The sequence below is a fragment of the Mugil cephalus genome, chromosome 3 (genome assembly GCF_022458985.1).
Source record: "Mugil cephalus isolate CIBA_MC_2020 chromosome 3, CIBA_Mcephalus_1.1, whole genome shotgun sequence".
NCBI lineage: Eukaryota > Metazoa > Chordata > Actinopteri > Mugiliformes > Mugilidae > Mugil > Mugil cephalus.
Window position 1 is genome coordinate 29,721,447 of NC_061772.1, and position 26,431 is coordinate 29,747,877.

The 26,431-nt window shown below is 41.5% G+C and overlaps 1 protein-coding gene across 2 annotated transcripts; it reads left to right on the forward strand.

The window, feature by feature from the left end:
- Window positions 1–84: 84 nt before the first annotated feature.
- Window positions 85–26,394, forward strand: LOC125005038 (USP6 N-terminal-like protein). Of its 2 annotated transcripts, XM_047579976.1 has the most exons (15): window positions 85–3,224; window positions 9,352–9,425; window positions 9,557–9,625; window positions 14,322–14,407; window positions 14,524–14,563; window positions 14,643–14,723; window positions 16,548–16,655; window positions 18,557–18,666; window positions 20,047–20,095; window positions 20,720–20,840; window positions 21,028–21,122; window positions 21,239–21,304; window positions 21,805–21,904; window positions 23,370–23,522; window positions 23,753–26,394. In XM_047579976.1, exons 3-15 carry the CDS (start codon window positions 9,602–9,604, stop codon window positions 24,367–24,369), a joined length of 1,650 nt encoding a protein of 549 aa, XP_047435932.1. In that variant the 5' UTR covers window positions 85–3,224; window positions 9,352–9,425; window positions 9,557–9,601; the 3' UTR covers window positions 24,370–26,394. The 2 variants fall into 2 exon arrangements, with proteins under 2 accessions (XP_047435932.1, XP_047435931.1); XM_047579975.1 differs by lacking the exon at window positions 9,557–9,625.
- The last annotated feature ends 37 nt before the right edge of the window (window positions 26,395–26,431 follow it).

Below are 26,431 nucleotides of genomic sequence, written 5' to 3' on the forward strand. Positions count from 1 at the left end.
TGTATGTTTCAGGGGCGTCCAAGCAGAAGTTGCATTTACTACGTTACACTCCACAGTGGTTCCACTTACTTCTTGTAATATCTTTGTTGGAGAAGCTTCACTTGATAAAGACAGACCAGACTTCGTCCCCTCTGGTCAATTTTTATTTTATTTATTTTTTTTTTTAAATAACACTCATGTTCTCAGGGAGTGAGTATATTAGTATATTCTCTCATCCATTATTGGCAAAACATGAAATATGCTAATTGGCGTTTATAATCTATAGTCTTTGAGATGTTTTGCCTCCAGTTAAGCCCCGCCCCTCAAAAACCATCACACTGTTTACAAACTGTGAAGGGGTTTATTATACTAGGGAAAAAAAGGACCCAATCCAAGATGTCCACTAAAAGAATCAGAGTTCTCCAGCTGACACACATTTCTAACATTTAAAAGTGTTTTATTGCTGACATTTATTATTTTTTGCTTCAGTCCTTGACTTTGGATTTTTCTGTTTCACCACTTTTGTCGTTTGCTTGTTGTTGTTGTTGTTGTTGTGAGACATTTTTTGTGTTTCAGAAGCACATTGAAGACATAGTTTGAAGCTCTTCTAGAGTAAATTGTTACTTTGAGGCCTTTTTTTTATTCCTTTTCTTTTTTTAATGAATTTCTTAATGCGAACAGAATCCGTGACGTTGGTCTCCGTGCACAGACCTTTGAGAAGTCACACAAATAAGCTGCATCTGTAAAACACATTAGATCAAAACAACTCATTCATTTAACTTTCCACAGTTTGGTTTTTGTATTTTGAATCAGGGAAAATCTTGAGATACGAAGGGAAGGTTTTATTTTTGTGTTTTGAACCTGTGGACGTGCTGATCACAGTGGTGTGTTGTGAATTTTTGTCAAATTATTCTGTTTGCACTGATTTTATAACCTCAGCGCTTGGCCACTAATTGTTTGCACACATATTATATATATATATTTGATTTGAAATCGTAATTATCTGAACAAGCTTTTGACCCTTTTGATCTCGAGTCATTCCATCGTTTGTGTGAATCAGATCAGTGACAGATTTTATTCATTTACACACAACTTAAATGAAGTAACGTGTCTCTGCTGCTGCCTGGTTGTTTCTTACCACTCGTTAGCTTAGCATTATTATACTTTATATTTTTTTAAGCTGTACTCGTACACCATGTTTTGCTGTGAGTTGAAGGCTTCTTAATAAATCGACGTGATGTGAATTATTTTACCTGCCCTTTATTTCAAACCTAGATGGTCCATGGACCCGGTGGTTTCCAGGTAAACTTTAGTTTCATGTAAATATTATAATTAGACACTGGTGTAAGAAGTATTTTAGTCTCACAAGTAGAAATGGTTTTGCAAGATAAAAGCCTTAAAATACACATAAATACCATAATGTATCCAAAGTAGAAGTACTTTCACAGAATGAGGTCATTCAATGAAAACATTATAATTGATGATGCCTTAATTTAATTAAATGTCATGATGTATTTATTTCATTACATATTACAGATTTGTGCTGAAATAAATGTATTTAGTTGGTGTAGAAAGAAAGATTCATTTACAAAAAGATCAATGTTTAAGACAGATGATGAATAATGTGATATATTTAATCATTCATTTAATTAATGGCAAAAACTTCAACGTAAATAAACAGTAACATAACAGAATAATAAGCAACGACAACTCCAGAGTTTTTTCTATTTTCTATTGGTTTTAGTGCAAAGATGAATAAATAAGTTGGAACAATGTTTACATTTAATAAACTATCCTTTAAAAATAAATGAAATATCTTAAGAAAAACCTTTGTAATCAGGACTCGTGTCTGTCTCTTGTTTAGTCCCTGGTCTCAGCAGACACACAGACAGAGGTAACGTTCAGTCTTCTCTCCACAATAAGCGAATGTCCCACATATTCTTCCTGTATCATTTATACCTTGATCATTGTCCGATCTGTACTTTATTATTGTGTTGTCTTGTCCTGACTGTGTAGTTCTATGTATTTATTAGAGATTGTGGACGCTACGTAGCGTCTCTGCTATAATTCAGCTTATTTACAACAGTATTCTCTCACATTGTCACTGTCACTACCCGAAGACATTTATCTTATCTTAATTTTCACACTTTGCACATGTTGTGGTCCAGATTAGACACTGTGGTCGGCCGCTGTTTGTTCCTCTGCTTCTTTATTTCTGGTCCAAATTAGTCACTGACTCAGCAGCGACTGTTCTTCCTGGGGTCACATTAAAATACAAGTATGCAGATAAAATTCATATCAAATGACAAATAACATTTTCATACAAAAACAAAAAACAACAGTTATCTTAAATGAGAAAAACCTGAATAAGAGATGAAGTAATAACCGGAAACAAAGTCAAACAGAGGTGAAAACAAAGCAAAATAATAAGAACAAAACCATAATTATTACAGTAATTAGTGTCATACATGCTATTGTTTATTAGATCAATTCATTATTGATATATGTACATGTATAATATATTTATAGCAGTAATATACATTTCTATACTTATTATTGATTAGTTATTGGATAATTATCTGCTGTATATTGAATGCATCTCATATTAAATCCATTCTTTATATAGAGGGACATGTGATATTGCAGTAAATCATAGGGTGATGATGTGGTGGGAGTTAATAAGTTAATGAGTTACTTCTTCATGCTCCTTTTTTACTTTTTATTTTAGTTCAAAATAAATAAACATTCATTGAATTCCAAGTGTTTGACTCTAAACTCCTCCGTCCCTGCACCGCCGCGTTTCTTCCAGCAGGTGTCGCCAGAGGAAAGGCCAGACTGTGACTGAGCGCTGATCGTGCGCTCCGGACCTGGAGGTTTCTGTGTCTTTAAGGCCGCATCTTTACGGCACCCACACGGCTGACGGGTGCCACGCTGCGGCGCCTGCTCAGTGCGCCTCCTCCTCCTCCTCCTCCTCCTCCTCCGCCTCCTCCTCCTCCGCCTCTGAGACTGGGACCCCGAACCCGGAGCTGCTCTGTCCCTCTCCTGTACTGTGCGTGTGTGCGTGTCTGATGTTAACCTATGGACTGACGGTGAGGAGGCTATTGTTCGCCAGCCCCCGGTGCTTCGTCCGGTCCTGTCCCGCTGCCGCCGCCGCCGCTGGAGCTTCACTTTCCCCCGGAGAATGCCCAGAGGACGCGGAGCTGTGTTCCTGCACGGATAGCGCAGAAATACACCGGAGAAACACGGTAATCACGCTCTGCTTTACGGGCTATTTCTCCTGCTTTTCTTTGTTATTCTCATTAGAATAAAGAGATCTCGCGTGAGGTTGTAGCATCGCCAGCGGCCCATCATCATCATCATCATCATCATCATTGTCATCATCATCATCTCTGTAATCGCGCTGTGGGTTTGTTAAGCTTCAGAAAACGACCTTCTGTGTGGTTTATTATCACGTAGACATGGACATGTCTGGAGGCGTCCTCCTGGACATGGACATGTCCCTCAGATGGAGCTCAGATGTCCCAGCAGGCCTGAGAGGAGCTGCTGCTGCTTTAAAAACACAATGAAGTTCTACTGAACAGAACAGTCAGATTCTGCTTTATTAATATTACAGATATTAACTAAAAGGAAACTGCAGAGGACTAATTCTGCAGGAAATGTTCTATTATTACATTATAATAACTCATGCATTAATGTGGAGCTGATTTTTAAAAAAATATGTTTTAAGGTTTTTTGTTACTGTTTCTTAGTTGATTAATTCTTTTATTTGTTAAGGGGGAAAAAATCAATGAGAGCCTGCTGTGCAGAGCAGGTTTCAAATCGCAGAGGGAGTCCCTCTGGGTCTGTATCGATCCATAGTAATTAAATTAATTGCACAATAACTGAAGCCACTCAGTTAAAACATGCTGCAGACTAAAGGCATGATGCTCCGATGGCTGATGCTCCGATGGCGCTGACCTCATGTGACAGCATTCGCCTGATTAAGAAGGAAACGATGCCTCCAGTTACAGCTGTTTGCTCATGTTTTAGTATCTAAATATCATCAGAATCTTTTATCTGGACAAAGTGCAGCAGTTATTTCGAGGCTGTTATTGCAGATTATCGTCATAACTGATCAATCCACCAGTTATTTTATCAACCAGCCAACACACAAAAATACTGTTTGACTGGTCATAACGTTTGGACCAAGAGAAGAGGAAAACCTTCACATTTATGTGTGTTCATCGTTTTAGAAACTAGTGGGAACTTTAATTTATAGATTTTCTGTCTGAAATGTGGTGGATTATCAGTAGAATGAAAATACGAGGAGTTCCTCAAGTAAAATGGAAAAATTAGACTAAAAGTGACTTAGTTTGTTAATTAATTGTGAAAATTTCTTCCACATCCTCATGCGGACATCTTTGTATTAATCAAAGGGCAAAAACACAAACACAGAAGCTGAAAGAGAACTGATGAATACAAAATATACACAGAGAATCATTGTTAAAGGCGTTTAGATGCTTCACACAAACCCAACAGAATGCAGAAACTCTTTGTTGGGATCAGTTCTTTTCCTTCTTTCCAGACGAGTCTTACATTTTCAAGTGTTTTTAAGTCTGTGTCTGAGTCTGAGCCGAGACTTTGTTGGGATGAGAGTCAGAATTTGGGATTTCTTAGGTTTCAGTCGTAGAAAATCTGCATCCCTTCTTAAAAGATTCTTTCCAAAGCTCCTAACGTGATATTAAACTGACGAGCGCGTGTTCGCTCTGAATTTCATCCTGCTTAATAACAAGGCTGCAAGTTTTTCTGTTTAGCGTGTTTTAAATCTGCATCCTGGCAGAGCGGGTTCTACGTATGAAAGCAAAATCAGGAAATGAGAAGTGTCTGCAGCAACCAAAGCTCCAGTAGTTTTACGAAAACGCGATTCCCCCACTTTAAACAATCCGACCTCTGAGCAGAACGCACGTCTGCCAAAATCCCAGTCAGGTCCAAATCCCATGTCTCCACTCTGTGATGTAGTTTGTTTAATGAAGTCCAGACTTAAGGACGTTTAGTTTGAGTCCTCGGCACCGAGGGAAGCGTGTCCTCCAGTCAGGTAGAGTAAAGGGGAGCCGCCCGGCCTCCGCGCTCTCCCCCCACTTTGGGCCTCCTCCCTCCGTCCTGGGACTCCAGCCAGAGCTCGTCTGTGATTTAGTGCGCTGACCACATGCAGCCGCTGCCATATGCTTCAGATGACGGCTCATATTTAAAGCTTCTGTAAGCTATCAGCCTTCCTACGTGAACCTCCGCGGGGGCCAGGCCTGATATATATTGCACTTTTTAAACACTTTCCACAGAATTTATAATGCAGTAAATCTTTGCTGACGGGACTGAAATCCAGTCTGTGTTAGATCAGCGCGACCAGCGCCAGAGCGTTTCAGTATCTGAGGAATCTCTGTGAAACATCTAGAATGTCAATATCCGAGCGCGTTATGGTTTTCAGACGTCTGATGTTTCAGACTTTATGCAATATGCAAAAAGCAGAGTGGAAAAGGGACGCGGGGAAAAAGAGAAGCTGTGGGTTTAATGTCTGCGCTGAAAACAGTAGGGACCCTCCTACATACTATACGTCTTCTATATTCAACTAAATATACATTCTGCATCAAAATTAAGTTATTCAAAAAATATTAATTTGTTTATTTCTGTTTTTTGCTCTAGTGATAAAATGATCCATTTTGGCCTCAGTAGTTGACTGATGGGAGCTACACTGTTAGCTTCTCTTGTGCTAATGTTAACGGTGACTGTTGACACCTTCTGCCTCCATTTATCTCTTTACTAAAATATGTTGGATTCATGTTTATGTGTATTTAAAGAAATTTAAATCTGTCTGAATGTCTAATCAACCAAAGATTTCAAGGGCTGAGTTTGAAATTGATCAATTCCCCAAAATCTGCAGCAATTCTTCTTCTTCTTCTTCTCATTATTAATACGTATACGTCGTCTTCTGCATCCTGTCATTAGAGATCTTGCAGCGTTCCTGGTTTCACAGGACAAATCTTGCAAGATCTGACATCGAGATCATTAGATGATGTTGGAAGGAAGATCCAACACATGACAAAAGCTGCAATTAAAACGTATGAGGACAGAGAAGAGCAGGACAAGAGCAAAGACACGTGAACTATGAGAAGCCAGAGACGCCACAAATCTCAGTTTTAAATGAAAATGTAACAACTGAAATATCTCTAATGGATTGATATTAAATCTGAATTGAACTGATTCAGGAAACCAGTGGTGATACCCAGCGCTAGTAGTTTCTCTGTTTGAGAACTAAACAGTTTTGGGCTTAATCACAAAATAAATGAAGATATTAACCATTGATGAATAGATGTGGACCAGGCGACTGAAGAGCTGGTGTAGAGAAGCTTCTTCTGTCTCCTTTAACTGTGTCACTGACCATCAGCCAGACAGGAGGCCTGAATTATTCAACCTGGTTAACCCACATTCAGACACCATGTCTGGGGAAAAGAAACCCACAAACTGGGTGGATGATGCTCAGACTGAGCCCAGTTTTGATGAAAAGCCCCCCAACCTCCTGAGAGGAACGTGGTGAATTCACTCTCTAGATATTATTGACGACGTTAACGACGTCACGGCTTTCGTCTGCATTCTTGTATTGGCTCCGACTCAGGCGTTTTTAAAATGATCAGGTCGGTGTCGGGCTTTTGTAGTTATTTCTTTTAGGTCTGCCATAAACCAAAACCACATCCCCCTACCCTCAAAACCTCTTCTTCCTCTTCTGGTTTAATGGGAGCTGGCTAGCGTCAAAACTCCCCCCAAAAAATGAAGAAGAAGTAAAATCACGTGAATAAACACGTCTGACGTGTGGAAGAACATTTGTGGAGCAGAGAACACGAGGTACGAGTTCCTCTCTCCACGTTAACTCTGACTGGAAGAAAGATTCATCGGACTGAATCCAGACGACTGTAGGAGAAGACGAGGACGGACTTTAGGAAGCTACAGGAGACCAACTCTAGGACATTAAATATCAGCTGATACTTAACATGAGGACATCATATCTGACTGACCCAGTGCTGGATGTTTGAAGCCATTATGGACGGGACATTTACCTTTCTTCAAGGCATGTAGATGAGGTGTAGAGGCTCCGCCCCCAAGCGATCTGATTGGCCCGACAGATCTTTGCAGGAGCAGAGTCCAGAACAACTTTCTGTCACAAACAAACAGTGGGTGGAGGAAGCTCAGACTAGGATGACTCTGTCACCTCAGTGGTCGTAGTTTGATCCGTTTTTGGAGGTTAGCTGATAAAATTAATGACACAACTTCCATTATTATTAATCACTGGTGCACAGCTGGTTCATATCATTTCATATCTACACCTTCAGAGCAGCCACATGCTCATCGTGGCGTTAACGAACCACTAAAACCAGCGAAGGATTCACCCGTGTCTTTATGGGGCCTCCTGCTGTCTGCTGGTCTGGTTGAAGATCCTCCAGCTTTTTTTTTTTGTTTGTTTGTCTTTCTTCCAGCTTTAGGAATAACAGACTTCCTCTGCATAATCCTTCTCTGGAGATATTTCTAATCCAGATGCTTTGCGTGTGCAGATTGCCCCCCTCCCCGGGGTCCTGTCAGTGGTGTAGTTGCGTTCGGAGGGTGTAGCTTAAGCGAGGATTAAAACCCTCACTGCTTTGTTTGGGGATGATGTGACAGGAATCCTCCAGCTGGCTCCGGGTTCATTGTTTGATTAGACACAAAAGCAGCTCGGATACATGCTGATGATATTACACCACTAATAGTCTTTTTTTTTTTTTTTTTACATACTGTTAGCCGTCACATGCTAATCGCTAACTGTACAGTCAGATGAGACGTTGGAGGCAGCTGTCATCATGTAGGACGCTGGTTTGTGGAGGTGGAGGTGCAGGTTGATGGTTCACTGAGGGGGTGGGAGGGTTCAAGCTCTTTTCACAATAAAAAAAAAGTGAACAGCTGTTCGGTGTCTCTGGAATCTCTCATCACATGCAGTCGATCAAATCATTGCACAACAGTGTTGAACGAATTCCTTTTCTTATTTTATCAAGGTGCTTTTCTTTGAAGTCGCCATCTGAGGATGGTTTCCCGTGTCAGGGAATGACTTTAGGACCTCAGCACTTTCTGTTGTTGCATTCTCCTGTGTTTTGTTAGCATGGGAAAAAAATACAGCAGAGCTTTTAGACCAGCTGCCATTTCCTGTACTTTCTGCTGTTAGTAATAAGTCTGACGTTTGGTTTCATAGTGTCGTTGTGTGCACTCACTGTCTGTGAAGGTTCTCAGTCATCCAGGTCATGGTTTATATCCAGAGGACGCTTAGAGAAAAGCTAATGAACCTTAGAATATCTTGAAGATGTTTCATCCGAGTAGCTTCTTCAGGTCTGAGAGACTGGAGGGAAGTTGAGGTCAAGTCAAACAAGTTTCTAATGGTTTTATCCACAAAGGTTTCCCATTTAAACCTCAACTTCCCCCTAGTCTCTCAGACCTGAAGAAGCTACAGGGATGAGTGGCGACCTGTCTTTTGGTTTTCTTTGGTTCTGCCATTTTTGGTCGTCTTTGTTTAGTCTTGGTCTTAGTTTGGTGCAGATGCTAGCGCCGCCCACAGTTAGAGCTAAACAGTCTTCAATGTGTCCAGGAACACCAACGTAAGACTAATACAACATAATAAAATCATCCATAGAACAAACATTACACAGCACAAAATGCACTTAATGGGATAAACTACCACAGACACATGCACTCACTGTACAGATGATTACCTCCATGTATTCTGGACTTGCCCACCAACAGTAACCATCACACTATCTCAGTTTACTGGCTGCAACATCCACTGTCTGTATCTATACTTGGAAATCTGGACACACTCAACACAGACAAATCATAACAGCCCTACTACTACCTAACCATCGCCAAGAAAACAATACTACTCAACTAACAGTACACACTGGCTTTAATGGATCTACTAACACAACAGATATCACCTGAACATTCAGCTTTACAAATAAAGAATTTAAGAACTTATATTCAACTATTTATCACTAAAACCATCCCGGTACCCATCCACCCAAAATTAAAAACCCAACAGACCATACTAGCTGCTCCCTGCTCCCCAGCTGGTTTGTTTCTAATTTATTTCTTACGGCTGCTGTTCTACACACACCGTCTATGACACTGCTGCGCTGCCCACAAGCTCCTGTACTTTATTCCCTCTGATGAAGTCATTATTTACCACCTAGCGCTGTCGGTTCGAGGGCCAGAAGTCGCCCACATCTATCAGCTGGGTTCTCTCTGTCTCTTCTTTTTTCTTTTTTTTCATGAGTCATGTTCAGTTGTTGTTCTCCAGCTCATACAAGTCTCTCTGTCCTCCTGCAGATATTGACATGAAGAAAGACGTTGAGACTCTAATAGCAGAGGAACGGGCCGACATCATCTTGAAATATGCTACGGTGAGTTTCCACCTTCCGCAACAATCCCAGGGTTTTTAGGATCCTGAGCTTTTATCTTCACTTTAAATGTGTCACGTAGGCTTTCAGCACGTCTTCATCATGTCATTGTGTTGTGTATTATTTGTGTGTAGGAGGAAGAGTTCACACGTGGTTGATTTGCTGGTTAAAAAACACCAATGGACACTCTGAGACGGACAAATGTGCGTTTGTGCATGTGAGGAGGGCAGTGAAGGTGTTTGTGGGTTGTTGGATGTGACTTGAAGTACCATTAATAGCACGGTGTGTTGTAGTATTTTTAGTCGTGATATTTAAAGCGATGAAACAAACTCCTCTCCTGCATGGGACGGCATCTGCTGACTCTGTTTGATTGCGTGTCAAAATATAACCTGCAATGATTATGAATGCTGCTCCGGGCTGCAGGACGCGTGGTGAATGTGCTGATGTGGAGCTGAGCTGGTGTGTGTGTGTGTGTGTGTGTGTGTGTGTGTGTGTGTGTGTGTGTGTGTGTGTGTGTGTGTGTGTCGTACGGCACGGCAGCGTACGGGGGTTAAATTTAGCTCGGCAGCCCGGAGCAGCGGGGCGACGGGGGGTGACATTGGAGGGGTTTGCGCCATCTGGCCATAGCAACAACTGTGACACACTGTGCAGCAATTGACTTGACACTTGACTGGCTGAGCTCCCGGCCGTGGTGTTTTGTGCGTGTGGACGCTGGTTTCCGGGTTACATGAAACATCACTGTGCAGAGACTGACCCCAAACCACAGCTGTGTACTCTCAGGAGGACTCCGGGTGAACGTCTGTCCCAGATACAGGAGGTTTATGTCCGTACGACAGCCCGGCCTCACCTCCCTTCTCCTGAACAAGCTGCTCCCTGGCTCCTTCTCACTGTTACAGCACAGTGTTTACAACTCTACGACAACTCTACGACAAATCTACGACAACTCTACGACAACTCCAGGTGGTGTTGGAGCTTTGCTCCAGTGCTAAAGCTGGTGTTGGTAGCAGCAAGTTGCTACTTTGGTCTGGTTTTATTGGAATTGTGTTGCTTCACACAGCTGGAAATGGAGTTTTTTTTTTTTTTGTCCATGAAGACAGTTGTTCATTTGAATATCTGGCAAACAAAATGCAGAACTGATAATGGAAAAGAATGTCCGTCTAAAATATGTAGGAGCTGATATCTTTGTTAAACTCTAAGAGAACAGACCCGTTTCTCGTGAAAATGAACGATTTGTGAAGTTAAACTTCAGCCTCTTAAAGGTCGTGATGCACCAGGCTGATTGGTCCGTTGTCAGACAGTTAATGGTGGTTTGCATCTTGATAGATAGAAGAACTTTATTGTCACTGCACACAAGTTACAACACAATTTTTGTTTGTCAGTGATCTTTAGTAGCAGCTTGAGGTCAGGTGTTTATAAAGGTATAAATATATTAAAAAATATATATATGAATATAAAATATATTCAATCTCTGTAAGTGTCTATGAGATACTACAATATAAATATAATGTAGTATTTCAGATGGCATGAGGACCTAGCTTCCTAGCCTCAGAGCTAAAAGTAGCTCCTCTTAGCTTCCTAGCCTCAGAGCTAAAAGTAGCTCCTCTTAGCTTCCTAGCCTCAGAGCTATAAGTAGCTCCTCTTAGCTTCCTAGCCTCACACCAGATATTAGCTTGTCCTTGCTTCCCATCCTGGAAGCTAACAGAAGCTCTTCCTGTTTCCCCTTTTGATTGACGACTACACATTCCTGCCTCCTGCTGGTACGGAGTGTTATCTTGTCTTGGTACAACTTTGTAGTTTTGGTTGGAGACGTGAGGCGGTGTCCCAGTCGGCCTCTTTTGTTGTCAGTGTTTTTGATGTCGGGTTGTTGTGTCTAAAGCAGAGGCCAGAAAATAGACGTAAATGTTACGTTTTCCCATTAAAAGAAAGATTTATTTCTGAATCCCAATGCAACATCCCTTAAAATCTGCATATGATGATGATGATGATGATGATGATGGTGATGATGGAGAAACGCAGGCTGCAGCATCTTTAACTTGAAGTCTACGCTGGAAGAGGAATGAACAGACACAAAGTTTTGCTGGAAACAGACTGTGCTCCTGCAAACATTTGCAGACAAATCTGTGAAATTGATTTTCTTTGCAGCTTCTCTATGGAGCTAAAACACGATCCTTTAATTAATTTACTTTGAGAAATATGCATTTATTTTTTTGTAAATAGGACTAGACACAAGCAGTTTAGCAACTTTAGCTTCATGCAACCGGAAGAACTTTGAGTCTCGTAACTATAGCTGCACCTCGGGTCGCTGGATTTCTCTGAAAGCTGCTCTTCACCCACTGTGTCGTCTTTAATCTCATCCTGTTGTCGACAGTTATTTTTAACACAAGAGAAACGTTTAGGTTTGACACTCATCGTTCAGTCTCTAGGGCTGGGGACCGAACTTCGATACGTTTCTAGTTTATCGAAGATCAAAAAATAAATTATCCTTCAGCACCGGAATTCCAGTATCATAGAAAGCAAATATTAACCATTGTGAGTCAGTCATCATTTTTTATACGTGGGTCAAGATCTAAAGTCTCTGGTGTAACGTGGAATCAGAGGGAAACTTAGCCACAGACGCTACTAACATAGTGTCACACGTTGGCATGTTGTGACAAAAGATGTAACGATATTCATGTTAATTTAGATTTTTGAATCACCAGTAAAACTGAAAAAAAAATAATGTTTTGTGCTGAAATGCCAATGTGTTTCTGTTGTTGTTTAAACTGGTTTTAAAACTTCTGGTATCCAAAATCGTTCTGGAACCGGTATCGAAACCAAGGTGTTGAAATTGGCGTCACAAAAAAAAAAAACATCTCACTAAAGCATTCGTGCCTCTATTACAGGATAAAGCTGATGCGTGTGAGAGATAACAAATAAAATAGAATGGATGGAACTTTTCAGTAATTTCAGTATATATCTAAAGTTAACAGCACTGGCTGTCCCCATAGACAGTAGAAATAGGGAACTGCTCCTCTAAAGTGAAGCCAAAGCAAGTAGAGCTCCCCCTGGTGGCTGGAGGCTGCACTATAGGTGATAAGATCCGCTCTTTGCAACTTCTCTATGGAGCCAAAAACGATCCTTTAATTAATTTACTTTGAGACATATGCATGTATTATTTTATTTTTATTAAAAAAAAGAAAAATGAGCCACACCCAGTCTTAGACTCTGAAAGAAAATCCAAAGACCAAGACATACACAGACTCTTTGTGCTCATAAAAACTCAGTCGTTCATTCTGTTATTTTTTATTTTTTAATTAAAGAGTCTTGTCTCTGCGATGCCACACAGCCTCGATGAGAAAGTATTTTTAGCTCCTCTCACTCGCATGATGCTGACATCACTCCGAGTGCCTCAGTCGCGATGAAGCTCTGCTCTGCTCTTCCTGTGCGCTCATGCCGACCCCCCCACCGTGCCCATTGGCTGCTCTCCAGACAGGAGGCAGCCAACCAGCCACACAGCGCTGTTGTTATTCAGAGTGAGAAGCCTCTCAGCCGGCCCGTCTGAGGATTAGTTCCCTCTCTGTTATGTCAACACCGGGACCAGATTGTTGCCTAAATGGATTTTCCATGATTTAAACATTACTTCTAGACTCTGAGCGCATGTTTGACTTGGCTGCTTCACCTCAGCCCGATTACATTCGTTTAAATGTTTGTGTTTGAAGCTTTTAGTGCTTTTAGTGTTAACTGCAGTGTTTAAGTTTATGTGTGCATGTGTGACCCTTAAAGGCTGAGCCACAGCTTCACCTATTCTCAAGGTGTGTGAAGAAGTGAAACCATATGAGGAAGTAAAAAGTAAAGCAGCTCTTTTAAGTTAAGTGGAAGCTTCCTGGAGTCGTCTCACTGCAAAGAGACACGAACCATTATATACACGGCACAGTATAGCACATGTCACAGACTGTAGATTTACACATACCCACTTTGCCCCGTTTATGTTTCTATCATATATACTGTACACAATAGTTATATATATACACCGATCAGCCACAACATTATGACCACTGACAGGAGAAGAAAATAACATTTAAACCATCTTGTGACACTTCAGTGTTCTGCTGGGAAACGTCTGGACCTGACATTCATTCATGTGGATGTTACTTAGACTTGTAGCACCCACCTAGACCAGACCAGACCAGACCAGACCAGACCAGACCCGACCCCCCCACCCCATAGGAATGACACTCCTTAATGGCATCAGACATGCTCAGCAGGATGCAGCCACAAAAACACTTTAAGAACAACTCAAAAAAACACAAAGAAAAGAACAAGGTGTTTACTTGGCCTCCAAATTCAGTAGGACATAGATCAACAGGGGGTCCATGACCCATAAGGGGTCTGCAGAGGTACTGAAGGGAGGCTGTAAATTGGTTAATTAGACACTCCCCCCCAAAAAATTTAAATTTGTTTAAATAGACATTAACACGAATCCATCATATTTTAGTAAAGGGATAAATGGAGGTTATCTTTCAGTCAACACTTCACACATTCAGAGATACAGGAGCCGTCTCAACATCCTCCGTTTCACACATAGCGCCACTCTAGCCGAGACCTGTCAATCTAAGCCTCCCTGTACACAGCAGGCCCCGCCCCTTTCACTGCTGAGCCAATCACGAGGCTGCATGTTACACACCGACTGCACGCAAGGTGCAATATTGTTAGCAGAAGAGAAGCTTAATATGCAAAATGTTAATAATGTTAAGAATCTATCTATCTATCTATCTATCTATCTATCTATCTATCTATCTATCTATCTATCTATCTATCTATCTATCTATCTATCTATCTATCTATCTGTCTGTCTGTCTGTCTGTCTGTCTGTCTGTCTGTCTATCTATCTAAGTGTGAGGCTGTTTTTCTGTTTTCCAGGGCAGGCAGGGCGGGGTGGAGATCGACCCCTGGGAAGATGCTGACTACAGCATCTACAAAGTCATCGACCGGTTCGGCTTCATGCAGTGAGTCTCCTCTCATTCGTTGCGTCTCAGTATATTTTCCCGCCAGACGGTGGCGCTGTTCAGTTCAGCGGTCGCTTTCAATTTTGTGCCTGGATGTCTTCTTTTTTGTCCCTCAGCGAGGACGAGCTGCCGGCGCCGACCGCCCACGAGGAGAAGGTAAAGAAAGGAAACAGGTGGAGACAGTAGAGGAGTTTTTTTATTATTATTATTCATCGGCTTCTTTTCACTTTGACAGCGGAAGCAGCTGGAGATAGAGAGAGCGGAGAAGTGGCTGAAGATGGTGAAGAAGTGGGATAAATACAAGAACAGTGACAGGGTGAGTAAAAAGCCTCTGTTTAAAATGACTTGACTGCTGGAGGCTGAGAAATATGTCAAATGTCTGCTCATTTCTACGTAGCACACGATCAAGTCACAGCCACAGTGAGAAGACAAATTCCTTCGTGCTCACTCACTGAATAATTTGGAATCGATATGACTCAAATGAGATGATGCCAAAACATCCGCCCAGCGAAACGACAACATCCTGAACGTCCAGAACAAGCACTGAGGTGATGGTGGAAAGAAAAACTCCCTTTAAACTAGGGGTGGAAAAAATATCTATAAGCTGTATTTAAAGTTTATTTAATGAATATTGGAATATATCGGAATATCATAATGTTATCGTGAAGTCTTTGCCAATACCCACCCCTACTTTTAACAGGAAGACCGTTTGAGAAGAACCCAGAAAAAAGAGCAGCAGAACGAATGAGACGTTTTAAAACGTACATCTCATTGAAGCGTACGCGACTCTATGAGAGCACAGGATAAAGCTGATGCATAAAATAGAATCGAGGGAACTTATCAGTAATTTCAGTATATATCTAAAGTTAGCAGCACTGGCTGTCTCCATAGACAGTAGAAATATGGAGCTGCTCCTCTGAAGTGAAGCCAAAGCAAGTAGAGCTCCTCCTGGTGACTGACTGCAGTATATGTCATAAGCTCCACCCCCTCCATGTTAGTGGGCGGGACTTGGGCCAACGTAAAACACTAAAATACACCTCAAACAATTTGGTTTCTTTCATTTTATGTAGTTAATATAACATAGATGCATGTTCAGGTGTCCATTTTGGTTCATTATTTGATGCTTTAGAAACAGGATGTGACAAATACAGTGAATAATCCCACATTTCCTTGTAGCTGGTGCAGGTAGAGCAGAGATTAGTGTTAATTAAACGAAAAGGTGGGTGAGTCTGGAGAAAGTGAGGGCGCGGCATCGATGTCTTGGCTCGTACTGATCAGACTCTGGCTCCAAAGTCGCAACATGGCACCTGGAAGAAATAGCTTCAGTTCAGTTTGGACGATGAGTTGCGTTATCCATATTTATATACAGTCTATGCTTCTGTCCCCATTGACCCTCATGTTAAAAATGTCCAGAAATAAACATGTTTACAGCCTGATATAAAATCAGTTCCATTTCTTTAGCATCTTTGAGTCTGACCGAGATGGAGACGCCCAAACTCTCCAAACTGCTCTTCAGGAAACATATGAGTGACTTCACAAAAAGGTTCTTCCACCTTTATGTTATGGAGTCAGTGGATCTGTCTCATTTCTTCCATCCGTCTTTTTTTTTTTGTTTGTTTTTAAAATAAGTGTTTTCTTTTCATATTCTGATAGCATAATCATCTGGATTAGTGTATTTCTTCATCTGTCTTCGCTATCGTAGTTTATGTGCTGAATGCTGCAATGATCATCTCTGATTATTTATCCTATAATTAGTGACAAATTCTGACATTGAGACATTTTCTACTTCTCCTACACAGCAGTGATAAAGAGAAGCGTTACGTTCTCAGGGCTCGCTGCCATGTGGAGCCACAAATCACTGGAGTTCAACTGGGAACTTTTACACCTCCTCAAATAAACAGAAACTCCACTTATTTTTTTATTTTTTATTTTTTCCCAGCAGCTCCTTGATCCAAACCTGCTTCACTGCGCCGCTGCTCAGTGAATAAATAAAATGTGAAAACCTTTTTAGCTTTGTTCCTGTGAATGTTGTCGGAGGCGGTTAAAACTTTCCAGTGACTCACTCTTCACAGCGTTCGCTCTCCAAAAAAGCCTTGTTCTCTCGGTGATTATGTTTCCCTCTGCTGCTCCTCGCTGTCAGATGGTGAAACGGGTTTACAAGGGCATTCCCCTGCAGCTCCGAGGCCGAGCCTGGGCTCTGATGCTGGACGTGGAGAGGGCCAAGAAGGAGAACGAGGGCAAATATGAGGTAAACGCTCGGAAATGACTGGACTGGACACACACACGCTCTTGGCCAAAGATAAATAAAAGTGTAAGAAAAGCAAATTCCCAGCAGAAAAAGATTAGATTACATAGAGGAGATGAAAGCAGTAACTTTTTGAGCACATTTGTTAGAGATTAAATAAAAATATCAACTTCATACAAGATTTTCTCATTATTCTAAGAGTCAGAGTAGAAGCTGCATCCATACTTAGCGTCTTTAGGCCAGTTTCTTACAAAGAAACTGGGTGAAACTGCTAACATAGACTGTTCCTCCATCGACGTGTGCCTGTTTGTTTTATGGTTTCCATTGTTTGACTTTAGGCAACCACATACTCCAAATAATGGAGAATGAGTTTGAATTAAATGCAAACACAGGAACTGTTTTTATAGGATTTAGTGAAGGAGTCGCGCCCTCATGTACAATGTAAAGCACTTTTTTAAAAAAAGAAAAAAAGAATCAGGGCTTGTGTTCAGTAACACGCCGTCAATACAGACTAATTTCTAATTATAAGTTTAGTTACGTAATTACAAATAAAAAAGGTTAAGGTTTGAAAAAGTGGTATCAACAGTTCTCATTAAACAGAAATATTATGTTTAACAGACCCTTCATGGCCGATGTCACTGTGACGTCACAACGTTAGCTGGAGGCTAAACAAAGAGAAGCTGGAGGCGAACAGTGCTGTATGTTTGGTCCCAAAACCGAAAAAGCAAAACACTAACTCAAAAATGCCACTGCTCGTCGTAGATGACTTTGGTTGAACACGTTTAAAAGAAATGATTGGAGTAAGACAATCAACAACAACTTTCTTTTTGCAGCTCACATTTGATATCAGGATTAAGATTATATTAATATCTAATACATCCCAAGTGTCAGCCTTGATAACGTTATGTGGTGGAATAAATTGTGATTGAAACAACGTTAAGTTAATCATTATTTGGGGGATTCGTGCTACATGCTAATGCTACAATGCTAATGCTAACCACTAGCTAACTAATGTTAGTTGTATGTTTCAGGGGTGTCCAAGCAGATGTTGTATTTACTACGTTCCCCTCCACAGTGGTTCCTCTTACTTCTTGTAATATCTTTGTTGGAGAGGCTTCACTTGATAAAGACAGACCAGACCTCGTCCCCTCTGTGTCTTTTAGTCAAATTGTCCATCCAGTGAGTGAGAGTGTAGGAGTCGGTGAATATCAGTCAGAGTCAACTTTTAACACTCATGGTGTCGGAGAGTGAGTGTATTAGTATATTCTCTAAAATATGCATTTTCCTCGTCCTTTCTCGCCAAAACAGTCTGTTGAAATATTCTCGTGTCTGAGATGTTTTGCCTCCAGCTAAGCCCCGCCCCTCAAAAAACATCACATTGTTTACAAGACCTGAAGTTGTCAATAATTTACCTTAAAGTCTTTAGTTTGTAGTTTTTATTATTATTGTATAAGTTCCTCATGTTTTGCATGTGAAGCTTTATTTTAAAGAATAATTCAAGGCAAAATTAGCAGGAAGGTAACATACTGAAGCTAAGCTAATGCTAAGCATCATATTCACACATTCATTTTCACACTTCTAAAGATGATGTTTTTAACGGTTTAATTTCTTTTAACATCAACATAAACTATTAGAAATATTCGCTACAAGGAATAATGTAAGCTAACGGCTAAGCTAACAATGAGAGGTTTTTTACCAAAGTGCACGAGACGAGACATGCTGAAGATTTGGAAATGATGAAATCAACCTGTATTTACATTTGACACCAAATGCATCTCTCTCTTAATGAGATAAATGTGTATATTCAAGCTGTTAATGATAATCTAAATAGTTTTATCTTATCTGACGTATCTGGAATCAAAGCTCGTTATTGAATCAGCTGTTTTCGTCTGTTTTCCACCCAGAACATGAAGGAGCAGGCCAGACTCTGCTCTACAGAGATCAAACAGATCGACCTGGACATCAACAGGACCTTCAGGAAGCACATCATGTTCATGGATCGCTTCGGAGTCAAGTACGTTGTTCGGTCGGATGTTCGCCAGAAATAGATTTTCAGACTCGGACTCACTTTAAAGAAACCTGATCTGGATCTGTCCTCGTACAAAGGCTCCGATCAGATTATCTGCTGATGTGACAGTTTACTGATCTGCTCTGAAACATCCTGCACTGCTCATAGACTCCTCACAACAAGACAAGTGTAGAAAGATGTTAAAGCCGATATCTCCTCAAACCTGTGTAACGAAACTACAGGTGAGGGGGTGGAGCTTATTAAGTTTACGATGCAAACAGGAAAAATCAGGAGTCTACGAATGTCCATAACAAACTTAAATGACGTCCGATGAGGTAGGTTAATTTTTTTTTGATGTCGTGCAGTTACAACTGAAGGAGCATAAAGGTGCTAATAAACAGGAATAAATACACTTAAATAAAAACAGAATAAATAAATAATAAAGTAAAAGGGAAACAGTTTCCTCGTAGCTGTAGAAACCCTTGAATAATGTTAACATGTATGAAAAGTTTGCAGCCACCATCAAGAGTTGGGATCAAGCAGCAACTTCTAGAGCAGGTTTGGCCACAAACCTAAAACTTAACGTCCCCATATGAGGACGCAGGGTCTCAGGAGGTTAAAGGCTTCATCTTTTGATCTTTTCCAAGATGGCGGACAGTAATGAATGTAAAGTTAGCAGCGCTGGTTAGCCTCCGTCAAGATTTAAGATCTAGGACTGATAAATATACAGCAGTTCCTCTTGTCCATGTTAAAATATGGGCCATGAATTTTCACAACAAATTGTGGGACAGTGTTTATTAGCAAAAGAAAGAGCAGCCTTGGTGGACAGAAGTGGCAAACACAGGACAATTATGAATGTTAGCAGTAGCGGTTAGCCACCATCAAGATGTTTCCAGCCTGGTACTGGATGGACACTTTGAACCATATGAAGGACATGTTGCTGGACGTCCACCTCCTGCTCCACCTCCTTGACCATCTTTGAACCAGCTGGGACTGAGGGTTCATCCAACATCCACAGTAGAGATGATGACGTGATGTCGTGTGTGGGCTGAAATGAGTCTGAGAGAAGAAACCTGCTTCAGTTTATTCTGTTAGTGTTTGGTGCAGCAGCTCAGACCTCGGCCTGAACCTGGACCAGTGTGGGAGAGATGTGGGTAGACTGGACAGAATTACGTCACTGACAATTTAATAGAGCGCAGGCGTGGAAAAAAAAAAACCCAAAAACTTAAAATATTTAACAGGAACTCAGCGGATCTGCAAGAACGAACCTTTCTACAGAGTCTCCTCTGTCCTACATGTTCTGGTTCCCACCTCACGTCCTCTACAAAGAACAACAATAAAAGTTTAATCAATTTCAAAATAAAAGTCTCCTCCTCTCCTCCACAGGCAGCAGTCTCTCTTCCACGTCCTCTCTGCGTATTCAGTCTACAACACAGTACGTAGCCGCTTCTCTTTTGTTACATAACACGTTCAAATAATCAGCTTTCACCTCACAGTTTTATTTATTTATTTATTCCTGAGCAGAAATTACTTTTTTTTTCTACTACAGCGTGATGTTTGTTCCATAGTTTCAGTTAACTTTATATTATTTTCTCTCTGCAACTGCAAATAAAATAAAAATGATAAACAGAACATCTAAATTAGCTACGATATTAACTGTAACAATATTATCCTGTGCATTTTTAACACGATGTTCAAAATTTATTTTTTTAATATCACGTTGATATCAGCCCTGATAACAACCCGTCTGCAAGTCCTGCAGCTAACTTTAGCATCCTGTGCTACATACACCGCCAATCAAAAGTTTGGAGACAGCTTTTCATTCATTTTAATGAGACGTTGTCTCCAAACTTTTGACTGGTGGCGTATGTGCTGCTGCATCACATAGAATGATTCATGAAGAGGTTTTTTTTTTTTTTTTCGTGTGCATTTTGTTTGTGCCATGTGACCAGATGTTGCTGAGGTTTCATCATGCACACACACACACACACACACACACACACACACACACACACACATATGTTGCATCTCTTTTCATTCCCTGCTCTGCGTCCTGCAGGAGGTGAGCTACTGCCAGGGCATGAGTCAGATCGCCGCCCTGCTGCTCATGTACATGAACGAGGAAGACGCCTTCTGGGCGCTGTCGCAGCTGCTGACCGACCAGAAGCACGGCATGCATGGTGAGACCTCATCTGAACCGCCTCCCTTCACTGCCATGTTTACAACATCAAGCTCCAGATGCAACTCTTCGGCCTGACTGATTACTCTGTGCCCTGGACTCTGCAGCAGGATTAAACACGGCCTCTCTGTTCTTTCTGTCTTGCTTTCTTCTTCTTCTTTTCATTTTGATTTTTTTTTTGTTTTTAGGCTTTTTTGTTCCCGGGTTCCCAAAACTTCAGCGTTTCCAGACGCATCATGATCAGATTATTTCCAAACTCCTCCCCAAGCTGAAGAAACATCTGGTGAGATCATGTGTTTCATAAGAGAACATGAGGGCGAAGGCACGACACCGGCGTCAGATACGCGATGACATTTAATGGGATTTACTGATTCTCTCTGCTTCTCTCTTCACATCCAGGACAGAGAGCAGATGTCAGCTGGGATTTACAGCACTAAATGGTTCCTGCAGTGTTTCATTGACAGGGTGAGAAGACATGTCACGCTCTTTATGTCACCTTCAGCTTCATGCATCACATTTAACGTAAGAATCTGAGAATCTGTCACAGAAATCATCAAGAGTAAGAGTGGACCAGCTATTTTTGGCCTGCAGTCACTGTTAATAACTTGTGTAAAGAAGTAAAAGAGCGCCACCTATAGATACTCATTGATTTAAACTACCTTTGAGGAAAAGCAAAAACACATTCCCCAGAATCTCTGCAAAGCTGATGACGCTCCATCCTGCCGATACCCGATCCCTGCGGCTTCGCATTAGAGGAGAACATTAAGAGCTGACAAGCTAAGCTGTTATTAGCCTCCTCCATGCATGAACCACAGTCCTGTGGCGGCGGTGGTCTGGCAGGTCCGGGCCGCTGTCAGCACTTCTCGGGCCCCCGCCGGGGTCGCTGGGCTCAGAGCGGCCTCCCGACGTTCTGGGAAAGAACCGAACGAACCCCCTGACTCGCTGTGTTTACTGTGATCCTGCAGACGCCGTTCACCCTGACGCTTCGGCTCTGGGACATTTTCATCCTGGAGGGGGAGCGGCTCCTCACCGCCATGTCTTACACCATCCTGAAGATACACAAGAGTAAGACGAGGCTTCATACGCCGTCATAAAGCAATGAAATACAGTCATTTTGATGTTCACACAGGTTTAACACCATTCAGGCCCAATTAGTGAAGAGTCCAACCAGTAAAACAACAGAATAATAACCTCTAAATAAATAAACCCTTTGTTTTAGTACATTATGAACTCTCCTTTTACAAAACATTTCAGGATCAACCTGAATTTAACCAGATTTTTTATTTTTTTATTTATTTATTTTTTTCAAAGTGTAATTTCTGCACATTGGTGCCACCTTGTGGTTGGTTCACTGAGAAGCCACAACTCTCACCAGAGTCATATATTAGAGAGATTCTGTTCAACTCAAATCATGGCGCCATGTTTGCTACATCAGAGGTTAGATTCTACAGTGTAACTCTATGTTGAAATAAATGTCTTATTTTCACCATTAACGTTCCTATAAATGTTATTAATATGTAAAAGGCCCTCACTTAAATATCCCAGCGTCTACTTACTTAAAATATGTTAAATGAGCTGTAAAATGCTTTGTAGCCCAATCACCTCATCAGTCATGGAGCTGTGTTTACCTTCTACTCAGTCTCCGTGTTCAATAACTCAGAAAAAATTAGACTAGTCTTAAGGTTATTTAGTATCATCATTATAGCATTAGCATTCTAGCATTAGCATGCTAGCCATGATAACTTAGTAATAACTGAGGTAAAGTTACGTGTCAGTTAAATGTGTTTATCTACATGGACATAAATTACATGAACACATGGGTTTCACAGTATATATGACGCTAGCTGCTATTTTTCTAAGCCTTTAGTCTAGATTACTAGCTAGCATAAGGCTAGCATAAGGTTAGCATAAGGCTAGGCTAACTTCAAACTTTATTCATGTGTAAAGTGGTGTTTGGTGTTTTTGAGATAAAGATTCACATTAATGATGGTGTGACTTTGTTTTTCTATATAAAATCTTAACAAACGTCAAACAGAGACATTGACATTTACCTCATCACATAATAGAGAGAAATCAGCTGACATCCAGTTCTTCCTTTTAAATTTTTGCTGGATGAGGTGGAGTTTCCTCCGTGTTTTCCTGATCCTGTGGTATATTTTAACTTTTAATCCAACTTTATTCTCTGTTATTCCCACTTCTCTATGGGTGAATATTGGTTAGATGGATCCAACATGGCGCCCATGAAACATATGACCAGCTCAGAACCAATCAGCATAGAGGGACAGATCAGAAGGTCCATTCACTAGTTGGACAGATTCTCTGTAATACATTACTCTGTCATACAGTGAAAATACTATATGCTGTTGTACTTGTGTGTAATTTTCACCCTTTTCAAATTGATGCTGCAGGGCTGGTTTTGGGGCTGGCGGACCATATGTTTAACACCCGCGCTGTCGACCGCTCTGTCAGATCAGATGAGTGATGGTGCAGCTGCTCTGTGGGTTTTGACGTGTCTGTGGTTTCTGTGCAGAGCGTCTCTTGAAGATGTCTCTGGAGGAGCTGAGGGAGTTCCTGCAGGAGCGCATCGCCCAGACCTTCTTCTACAGCGACGACGTGATCGTGGAGCAGCTGCAGGCCTCCATGACGGAGCTGAGGAAGATGAAGCTGGACCTCCCTCCTCCAGGTACACGGCGTCATGTCTGTCTGAACTTACCCTTATTTATAAGCACTGAAGTAAAAGAATACTGAGCAGATCGATACCATAACAAAGCATACAGGACATTAAGAGGAGAAACAAAATGTGCAGGAGGAACCAACACAAACATATCAAAGAACGGCTTTCAGTGCAGTTTCATTTTTTTGTAAAACGCTCTGAGAGACGCCCACGTATAAAATCTTATTCATTATTTTCAGGAAAGCCTGATGAGTTTCCTCGGAAGCCGCTGGGTCAGGAGCTGCCGGTGCTGCTGAGTCCGGTCCAGTCGTCCAGAGGGAGGTCGTCCTCGGCCGCGGGTCTGAGCCTCCGCATCATCTCCCACCAGCCAGACTCCATCTCCTCAGACCAGAGCCCCTCCAAGGACCCCAGGGACCTGGAAGCCGTGGACAAAGAGGAGGAGGAGGCGCCGCTGCCTTCCCCCGATCCCGTCATCATCCACAGCGGGGCGCTGCTCACCCCCGACGGCTCCCCGCTGACGGGGCCTCCTCCTTACCAGCCCCCGGGGAGCCCGTCCCCGCCTCTGCCGCCGCCGCTCCAGGAGAGGGACCAGAGTCCGGCTGCAGCAGCTCCCTCCTCCCATCCAGAGACCAACGGCCGCCTCTCTCCATCCTCCGCCGCCGACGACCCGTCCTCCCGCGTCGTCCCCAGGACTCTATCGGCGCCGCCGCCGGCTCCGGCTCAGTCCGAGAGCCTGACGGCGGCGGAGAGGGACGAGGACACGTACCTGGCTCAGCTGCTGCATCAGGCCTCGGCTCTGACCTCCGTCAGGAAGACGGAGCAGGAACCGGACGCCACGCGAGGCCACGCGTCCTGAGAACTCAGAGGAAGACTGGATCATGTTCCACGGTTAAATAGAAAAACGCTTTATTATTGGTCCTGCTAACGCTTAGAGGCAGTTTCTTCCTTTAGGTTTGGGACTCAGCAGCTTCTGTAGGTGGAAAATATTCAGCTGTGACATCCAGGTCAAAGGTTTATGTCAGAGAACAGCAGAGCTCAGGACTTATCCAGGTTTTCAGACTCAGTTCGCCCTCTTTCTGCATCAAAATCTGAAGTTAGAAGGTTTCTGATCTCATGACGTCTAACAAAGAGCTTTTTTTTTGCTTTTTATAGATAAGAAAATAGGAATTAATACTCATTTAGTTTCCTGTTGGTTTGTCACGATGGAATCCACTAAACTACTAAAAAATGTAAATCCAACCAGGTTTAATGGTTAAATACAGCCCTGCTTAAAACCTTAATATCTTAGAAAATAAAAAATATTGACAAACATTTTAGAAAAGCAACTAAATAATTCAGATAATTCACATATCCCCAACGTCTCTCAGTTAATTCTTAGTTTATTTGATGAAATGATGAAGAAGTTTCCCCAGTTTAGTCGACATAAGACGTCTGTAGGTTTAAATGTGAAGTTTGAGATGATAAATCGTGTTAAAGCTCCGATGTTTCCTGCAGAGAGAACAACATGTTTTATAATAACTTTAGTTCAGTCAAAAATTAATCATTTACTGTCGAATCTGATTTACACTTAAATAAAGACTAGATAAGACTAAATAAATATAAATAAGAATAAATAAGTATGAAACTGAAACATTACATAACAGAATGTTTCCAAAAGTTAGTTTAATTATATTAAACGTCCTGTGTTTGTCCAGATAATTAATTTATCACATTTATTACTGTAAAACAGAAGAAAACTCCGGCGCCATCTACAGAAACTTTTTCCTAAAAAGAAAAAAAAACATTTCTTAGTTTAGCTGATGAAGTTATTTCACTTCCCTCTGAGAAATTTCCCCCAAAATCAGTCGCCACAGGTCTGAGAAGCAGACGTCCTCTTTACAGATTCAGATGTTCTGATGATCTGTCATAAAGCGGCTGCAGGGAAAACCACCGGGGTGCATCATGGGAACTGTAGGATCCAGTGTTTCTAGGTCAAAGTCCGACATGTGCATTTAAAGAGCAGCTAAAAAATGAATATGATTCGACCTTTATCAGATTTATCAGAAGGTTTCACATGAATTCAGTTTATTTAGATCTTTTTGCCCCAGAACGACTCGAGTCCTCGTCCGCCTGCTGCTTCTATCCGGCCTCTGTTCAAATCACATGGACGTGTCCGAGGCGTCGACCCTTTACAGCCACACAAAAAACTCTTTTGTAGTTTTGTAATGTTTCGGTGTCAGACATCGCTCGGCCTTTCGTTTTTTTTGTAAAGTGTTTGCTAGCAGAGTTACACCTTTATTTTTTTGTACCAACGTCTCGATGCCTTATTTTGGAATCGGCTTCAGTGGTGAGCTGGCTCACTGTCATGATTGTACCCGTTGAAAACTTTTTCTAGCTCAGTAATTTATTGTTTTTTTGTTTGTTTTTGTTTTTTTGTTTTTTTCGTCCTCGTGTCGAAGGTCAACTCAACGGCGCCACCCTCGTCCTTTCAGGAACATTTCTTTTCTTTAAAGGGTGAAGTTTTTTTTTCGTTTGTTTGTTTTTTGCATAAAATGAAGTGGATGTATGGGATTGTTTGTAGTTTAGAAGTGTTCAGTGTTGTAGAAGCTGTAGGTTCACACGAACGTGTTCACAAGGCTCTGTGCTTAGAAACCATGAAACGCTGACACCTTGTGGCCGCTGTAGGTAGTGTCTCTCTTTCTCTAGATGTAGACTCGCCAAGAAAAGTAGAAACTTTTTATTAAGATTTTTTTTTGTCTGTTTAATCCAAATAAGATTAAACATCAAACCATGCAATTTACTGCCGTTATTTTTAGGATTTTGTGAACATGTTTTATGATGTTTAACTCGTTGGCTGAAACTAATTGAGATGATTTTAGATAAAGGTTTGTCTTTGAAACGAGTTCTGTTTCTTTTCTTTTTTTTTTTTGGACATTGAT